The sequence below is a fragment of the Vicugna pacos genome, unplaced genomic scaffold, assembly GCF_048564905.1.
Source record: "Vicugna pacos unplaced genomic scaffold, VicPac4 scaffold_20, whole genome shotgun sequence".
In the NCBI taxonomy this organism is placed as follows: domain Eukaryota; kingdom Metazoa; phylum Chordata; class Mammalia; order Artiodactyla; family Camelidae; genus Vicugna; species Vicugna pacos.
In genome coordinates this window covers 70,165,417-70,173,845 of record NW_027328741.1, presented here as the reverse complement: position 1 = coordinate 70,173,845, position 8,429 = coordinate 70,165,417, and the positions used below count along the sequence as shown (strand labels likewise).

At 45.7% G+C, this 8,429-nt stretch overlaps 1 protein-coding gene across 1 annotated transcript; it reads right to left on the bottom strand.

Moving 5' to 3' along the window:
* Window positions 1-1,879: 1,879 nt before the first annotated feature.
* Window positions 1,880-7,614, bottom strand: LOC140693690 (uncharacterized). Its single transcript, XM_072957397.1, has 3 exons — window positions 7,502-7,614; window positions 6,648-7,293; window positions 1,880-1,993 (listed from the first exon to the last, which is right to left on the bottom strand). Exons 1-3 carry the CDS (start codon window positions 7,519-7,521, stop codon window positions 1,880-1,882), a joined length of 780 nt encoding a protein of 259 aa, XP_072813498.1. The 5' UTR covers window positions 7,522-7,614.
* Between the last annotated feature and the right edge of the window lie 815 nt (window positions 7,615-8,429).

Here is an 8,429-nt window from a genome sequence, read left to right as displayed (position 1 = left end):
GAATCATCTATGCGAATTCAGGAAGTACACAGCGTCCAAAGGAGGTGGAATCCCAATAGACCTACCAGCAGCTGTATGATTCACGAATATCCCAGTGATTTAAATGCACCTGGAGGAAACAACATAATCACAAGGGAACCTCCAGAGGGGTTTCAGCTGATATCTCGGCAGCAATATTGCAGGACAGGGAGGAGTGCCAGGACACAGACCATATCCTGAATGGCCAAATGCTGCCATCTAGGGTAGCCTATGCCACATGACCACCATTTCTAATAACAGCAGAGCTAGACAATTCCACAGACCGGCAAACCTTAAAAGAATTCAGCAGTTCAAAACTTCTTCTAAAAGAAAGGTTGACAATACTCCCCTGAATAGAAAAGCAGCAAGAGGAAATGGAAAGAAGAAAACCATTATTGGAAATGCAAGAAGAGCATGAGTGGCAAAGAAGAAACAAGAAGAAGGCAAGGAGGACATCAAAACCCTAAAGACGGGAGAGTGAAGCAGGAAATCATTGGTGATTGGAAGCACTCTCTAAAGTGAATCAGCTTATTTGACTCTCTGTTTGAAGCGAAAGGAGAGATGCATGGCCTGACGTGTTTGCAAAACAAGCGAGAAGCAGACCAACAAATAATCAAACCAACAAACAAGCACCAAAATGGTACGGTTGGCTGACATATACCAAGGGAACCATGATTATTCAAAAGAAAATACTCAAGGTGATGTCAAGGATCCTTCAGCAAGCATCGACCCAGTATCGCGGCTTGCATGTAATCAGCACACTTGTATTCGGAAATCAGAGGCGTGCATTCATATTCGTAAATATTGATTCATAAGAGCATATCGTGACCTAACCCAAATGCTGATTTGGAATCAAATGGATTCCTAGTCCGTGATGTAGACTTGTATGTCTTCCAACAGGATGAAGGAATGCCATATTCTACGCTACGTAGAGAAGAAATGTAAGAAGCCTATAACAAAGGCAAGTAGCTCTGCCAAAGTGTACTGAGAGCAAAAGAGCCAGAAAGTAAAGTGCACATTGGGGTTGGTTTCACTTCTTGGAATTTCAGCCCCCATGAAACAAATGGATCCATGTCCTGAGAGTGCGGGTGTTTCAGCAGAAATCAGGCGACGCATATGTCTTCCGGGTGTACGGATATTATAGGAACATAAGTCTCCTTTCGTGGGTCTCTGTGTACTGTGAACTGTTAGAAAGTTTAAAGACGTGTGAAAGCATCAACTGAAAAGGGACACACTTCCCTCCATTGGTACTGTGCATACAGATCTGAACAAAAGGAAAGAGGGAAGAAGAAAGGCCCATGGGACGCTAGTGGGTAGAATCACATTTACCTTAGGAACCTCTCGTCGGATGCAGCCCCTCCCCCAAGACTGACAAGATGCAGCAGCCATTGGGGATGGCAGTTACCGGTTGGATTCCAGGTGGAATGTTGGTGTGCACCGCGAGGCTTGTTGTGGCTGTTGGATCCTAGGTAACCGGGCAGAGTTCTGTGGGTGGATCAGTGTGATGGAGGGGCTGCCGCCGTCTGTGGAGCTTGGCTTAGGTGTTTGGTCCGGGAAGCTGTGTAAGTTCGAAATACTGCTGCTGCCCAAAGACCTGAGTTCACAGGTCAGTTTCCAGAACCTGAAAGGGCAGACAGTGGAAGATCTGCCTGTCATCAGCTTACTGGTGAGGCTCCGAGGTACTTTCAGACTTGCCCAGTCCTGGTGAAGTCGACTTTATGGGAGACACGAAGAGAAGCTGGCCGAAAAGCTGGCTGCACGAATTGAGGAGAGATACCAACACATTGATGAGAGTTGTTCTGCTACCATGGAGAATACTGGCGTGGAGACAGCTGTAGAGGATACCAGGCTCAAAAGACATTCATGAGACATATTGGACCTCGCTGATCCTTGCAGAAACATACGGAGTGCCAACGTGGACTTGAGGAAGTTCCTCAATTCCCTTCTCCAAGAACGGGTCCAAGGTCCCTGACGTCTGAAAGAGAAGAGATGGCAGAGATGATCAAAACGCTCCTGTTCTTGGAAGAGGTCGTGAGAATCCACACGTCCCAAGGGGCATTCCCAAGCCATTCAGACCAAAATTCACCAAGCCCAGGTAAGCCTTTTCCCAGGTTTGGGCCTAGCTAGCAAGCACTTGCCCTTCCCTCCCCTCCACTCAGGCATCCATTTTGAAGGATCAGTACCTGAGCTGCAAGGAAGCCATTACGAGAAGAGCAAGCCCCTCCTAGAATCAGAGTTCCCCCAGCTTCACACTCTGTGAACAACAGTGAACTCCTTAAAGGTCAAAGAGTCTCGGCTGAAATAGATAGGAATTGAATAGTTAGCTCACACCTAGAAACGATGGCCTTCCGCTAGATTCAGCAAATGTTGTGTTTATGTCTTCCCTGGGGTGAAGGGAGTGTGGTAAGTGAGGGGAATCATTGACTGAACTTGAATCTGTAGTAGGCCTCAGTTTTTCAAGACAGTGTAGGTAAATAGTATAAGTCAGAAAGTGAACTGTACTGTAAAAGTCGCCAATGACATTAAAGTCACAGCTTTTGTGGATCGCTTTTCTCTTGAGTCAAGCCCCCAGGGGCACTATATCATGGGGGTGCAGACTTGGTTGCGTTAAATGGCTTTACCCAACATGATCGGATGATTAAGCGTTCTCATCACTGATAGAAGAACACCTGGTTCTCAATAGACTAGCATAACTGCAGCAGGGTTCTCCTAGCTATAATGCCTCTAGGTGCTTTTAGATTCAAACCTAAATGTATATATTTGGTTTGTTTCCTCTTGTATTTTCCTAGAGAGGGGTGTTACCCCTTGAAATGCCAACATTGGCCAGTAGGTGTCATTGGGAGTAAAGGGCACCACATGCACAAGTGTATCCAAGGTTGGGGGTTACTTCCTGTTTCCAATAGTTATTTCATGGTTCCTGTTGGTTTCGGAGGCTTCAACCGTAAAGAGCTGACATGACCCCTTTAACAGTTTGGACTGCTAGTTTGCATTCTATCTGTCTAGGTTTTCCGTAGAGCTGACAAAATGTTACCAAAATTGACAAGTCTGGCTTCTAGGTCGATTTAGTGTGTTTCAAAAAATAACTTCATTTTCGTATAACTCCCAAAACATGTAAATGAATTCTGTTAAAATTCTTAAAGGGTGCAAATGAGATATCAACATAATGTCAAAACAATTGTCTTCGGACAATCCTTCCCACCACGGCTGTATAGAAACCAAGAGCTAAGCAAATATCACATTTCTGTGAAATGTATCTGGATAGTGTTGATTCATCGATGCCCAGTTGGCAGAGAAGAAGTGCAACCTGCACTCACTCGCTCTCATGTAAGAGCAATGGAAACATCCACTCATCCAGCCCTTGCACAGGACACTTGCCAAAGAGAGGTCTGTTACTACCAAAGACAGGATGAGGCCTCAGAACACCTGAAAGCAGGAGAAGGCAATGCAGGGAATGGAAACCAGTGCAGGGTCTGACCCCTGGTGATGGAGCAACAAGGGTGAAACTCTGTTAACTTGGACGCACACTCTCAAGCGGACAGGAGACATGGGATTGAAGGTGATGTGCTGAGATTTACAAGAGTGCACAGCAGATGCTTGCCTGACAGAACTCAAAGAAACCAGCGCAAAATATCCCCACAGTTGATTCTGAGACCAAGATCCGATCTGCCAAATTTGAGGTAGCAGAGGCAACGGTCAGTGAGGGATAGGGCTACGGATGATGGCACACGCTGAGTCTCAGGGATCTGGAGTGCGTTGTGGGATGTGGTGGGTCGAATCAAGAGAGCAAGCCGAACTGTGTACCAATGCTAAAGCAACCACACTGGTCACACGGTTGAGATTACCGATATGTCCAATGGCCACACCCAGTGCATCTGCAGGACCAGGGACCAATTGGGCATTTTGGCAATAGAGCACGTGTGGGGCTGAATCAGAGCTATCGTGCATCTGGTCTGAGGGATCCAGGGGGCCTTGGGTTATAAATCAGAATGAAAAGCCTTAGGATCTGCTACATTCGTAACCTGGGCTGGGATTATGGTTTGGTTTGAGGCACAGGATGCGCAACGGCTCTGCGGTTGCCTTCGTGCACCCGTGCCACTAGGATGAGAGGACAAGGAAGTGTGGTCCAACTCCACAGCGTGAGAAGAAGAAGCATTACCTTCACCATTATCTCCCAAAAGCGGATGCTACTTTTTGGATGGCACCGGCACGGTACGGCACAGAGGACGCCAATGCAGGTCTGCGGGATCATTCCAGCAGGCCCTGATGTGTGACATCCATAGATATGCTTCCACTCTTGTGTCAGTAGACAGAGAAGCTCTGGGAAGTACTGCTTTCATTGGGACATTCCCGTGGCACTACAAAGCACATGCGCAGTCTCAGTTGGCTGTTTGGGAAACACTCCAAAATGACATAGAGCAGAATGCAGAGCTGAGAACCTTTAGAAGCTTCATTTCCACAAGAGGAAGTGTCCTGCGCACTTTCAGAATTGTGAGATAAGCGTAATCAAAATGAAGTTATGCTTCTCGAAATAGTATGGGTTGTTTATCACAACAAATGCAACACCAGCAATTGGAGATATACAGGACAACACACACAGGAACAGGATATGGCATCAATGTCTAGGAGAAATTGTCCTCACAGAAATCCCATGGAATTGCGTATAGCCAAGAGTCTAAAATTTTCACTTAACAAAGCCCTAGAAGTCTACATTAGATATCTGATATTACCTGACCAGTAGAGATGAAGAAGTACAGTAAAAGAAACAGGAAGTACCATTTTCAGTTCCAAAGATATTGAAGGCCCAAAAGATAAGCTTTCAAACAACTAGACGGCAAAACGCTATCCAGACCAAGTGTTGAAAATGGTGGTCAGGAAAACACTGAAGAACAACAGTGTCTCAGAATCACCAAAGGCAAAATACCAGAAAAGGGGAAGAGAAAGTCTACAGACGAGCCAAAAAATATCAGAAAACTCAATGGATGTGATAATATCAGGGCTAAAATTCAGTCCTTAGCAGACTAGATAATGCAGAGGGACACGTGAATGACTGTGAAGACAGGGGAACAGAAATCCCTCGGTCAGAATCAGACATAGGAAAGCAAGTGCAAAACAATGAAAACATTGCTGTTGAACCCTGGGTTAGGACAGGGCATGAAAGACTAAAATTCTTAAGAGTCCCAGATGGAAAAAGAAGAGATAAAGAAACAAAAAATATCTGAAAATTAATCTGTAGATAAATCAGACTGAAACTTGCTGAAAGCCAAGAAAGAATCATCTATGCGAATTCAGTAAGTACACAGCGTCCAAAGGAGGTGGAATCCCAATAGACCTACCAGCAGCTGTATGATTCAAATCAACAAAGTTCACGAATATCCCAGTGATTTAAATGCACCTGGAGGAAACAACATAGTCACAAGGGAACCCCCCAGGGGTTTCAGCTGATATCTCGGCAGCAATATTGCAGGACAGGGAGGAGTGCCAGGACACAGACCATATCCTGAATGGCCAAATGCTGCCATCTAGGGTAGCCTATGCCACATGACCACCACTTCTAATAACGGCAGAGCTAGACAATTCCACAGACCGGCAAACCTTAAAAGAATTCAGCAGTTCAAAACTTCTTCTAAAAGAAAGGTTGACAATACTCCCCTGAATAGAAAAGCAGCAAGAGGAAATGGAAAGAAGAAAACCATTATTGGAAATGCAAGAAGAGCATGAGTGGCAAAGAAGAAACAAGAAGAAGGCAAGGAGGACATCAAAACCCTAAAGATGGGAGAGGGAAGCAGGAAATCATAGGTGATTGGAAGCACTCTCTTAAGTGAATCAGCTTATTTGACTCTCTGTTTGAAGCGAAAGGAGAGATGCATGGCCTGACGTGTTTGCAAAACAAGCGAGAAGCAGACCAACAAATAATCAAACCAACAAACAAGCACCAAACGGGTACGGTTGGCTGACATATACCAAGGGAACCATGATTCTTCAAAAGAAAATACTCAAGGTGATGTCAAGGATCCTTCAGCAAGCATCGACCCAGTATCGCGGCTTGCATGTTATCAGCACACTTGTATTCGGAAATCAGAGGCGTGCATTCATATTCGTAAATATTGATTCATAAGAGCATATCGTGACCTAACCCAAATGCTGATTTGGAATCAAATGGATTCCTAGTCCGTGATGTAGACTTGTATGTCTTCCAACAGGATGAAGGAATGCCATATTCTACGCTACGTAGAGAAGAAATGTAAGAAGCCTATAACAAAGGCAAGTAGCTCTGCCAAAGTGTACTGAGAGCAAAAGAGCCAGACAGTAAAGTGCACATTGGGGTTGGTTTCATTTCTTGGAATTTCAGCCCCCATGAAACAAATGGATCCATGTCCTGAGAGTGCGGGTGTTTCAGCAGAAATCAGGCGACGCATATGTATTCCGGGTGTACGGATATTATAGGAACATAAGTCTCCTTTCGTGGGTCTCTGTGTACTGTGAACTGTTAGAAAGTTTAAAGACGTGTGAAAGCATCAACTGAAAAGGGACACACTTCCCTCCATTGGTACTGTGCATACAGAACTGAACCAAAGGAACGAGGGAAGAAGAAAGGCCCATGGGACGCTAGTGGGTAGAATCACATTTACCTTAGGAACCTCTGGTCGGATGCAGCCCCTCCCATAAGACTGACAAGATGCAGCAGCCATTGGGGATGGCAGATACTGGTTGGATTCCAGGTGGAATGTTGGTGTGCACCGCGAGGCTTGTTGTGGCTGTTGGATCCTAGGTAACCGGGCAGAGTTCTGTGGGTGGATCAGTGTGATGGAGGGGCTGCCGCCGTCTGTGGAGCTTGGCTTAGGTGTTTGGTCCGGGAAGCTGTGTAAGTTCGAGATACTGCTGCTGCCCAAAGACCTGAGTTCACAGGTCAGTTTCCAGAACCTGAAAGGGCAGACAGTGGAAGATCTGCCTGTTATCAGCTTACTGGTGAGGCTCCGAGGTACTTTCCGACTTGCCGAGTCCTGGTGAAGTCGACTTAATGGGAGACACGAAGAGAAGCTGGCCGAAAAGCTGGCTGCACGGATTGAGGAGAGATGCGAACACATTGATGAGAGATGTTCTGCTACCATGGAGAATACTGGCGTGGAGACAGCTGTAGAGGATACCAGGCTCAAAAGACATTCATGAGACATATTGGACCTCGCTGATCCTTGCAGAATCATACGGAGTGCCAACGTGGACTTGAGGAAGTTCCTCAATTCTCTTCTCCAAGAACGGGTCCAAGGTCCCTGACGTCTGAAAGAGAAGAGATGGCAGAGATGATCAAAACGCTCCTGTTCTTGGAAGAGGTCGTGAGAATCCACACGTCCCAAGGGGCATTCCCAAGCCATTCTGACCAAAATTCACCAAGCCCAGGTAAGCCTTTTCCCTGGTTTGGGCCTAGCTAGCAAGCACTTGCCCTTCCCTCCCCTCCACTCAGGCATCCATTTTGAAGGATCAGTACCTGAGCTGCAAGGAAGCCATTACGAGAAGAGCAAGCCCCTCCTAGAATCAGAGTTCCTCCAGCTTCACACTCTGTGAACAACAGTGAACTCCCTAAAGGTCAAATAGTCTCGGCTGAAATAGATAGGAATTGAATACTTAGCTCACACCTAGAAACGATGGCCTTCCGCTAGATTCAGCAAATGTTGTGTTTATGTCTTCCCTGGGGTGAAGGGAGTGTGGTAAGTGAGGGGAATCATTGACTGAACTTGAATCTGTAGTAGGCCTCAGTTTTTCAAGACATTGTAGGTAAATAGTATAAGTCAGAAAGTGAACTGTACTGTAAAAGTCGCCAATGACATGAAAGTCACAGCTTTTGTGGATCGCTTTTCACTTGAGTCAAGCCCCCGGGGGCACTATATCATGGGGGTGCAGACTTGGTTGCGTTAAATGGCTTTACCCAACATGATCGGATGATTAAGCGTTCTCATCACTGATAGAAGAACACCTGGTTCTCAATAGACTAGCATAACTGCAGCAGGGTTCTCCTAGCTATAATGCCTCTAGGTGCTTTTAGATTCAAACCTAAATGTATATATTTGGTTTCTTTCCTCTTGTATTTTCCTAGAGAGGGATGTTACCCCTTGAAATGCCAACATTGGCCAGTAGGTGTCATTGGGAGTAAAGGGCACCACATGCACAAGTGTATCCAAGGTTGGGGGTTACTTCCTGTTTCCAATAGTTATTTCATGGTTCCTGTTGGTTTCGGAGGCTTCAACTGTAAAGAGCTGACATGACCCCTTTAACAGTTTGGACTGCTAGTTTGCATTCTATCTGTCTAGGTTTTCCGTAGAGCTGACAAAATGTTACCAAAATTGACAAGTCTGGCTTCTAGGTCGATTTAGTGTGTTTCAAAAAATAACTTCATTTTCGTATAACTCCCAAAACAT

Bases quoted from the DNA above. Each gene is read 5' to 3' on its own strand.
- LOC140693690 (XM_072957397.1), bottom strand. From the start codon at position 7,521: ATGGCTTCCTTGCAGCTCAG. The intron at 7,294-7,501 runs GTACTGATCCTT...CTTCTCTTTCAG, and splicing joins ATGGCTTCCTTGCAGCTCAG to ACGTCAGGGACCTTGGACCC. The intron at 1,994-6,647 runs GTAAATGTGATT...CTTCTCTTTCAG, and splicing joins TCCGACCAGAGGTTCCTAAG to ACGTCAGGGACCTTGGACCC.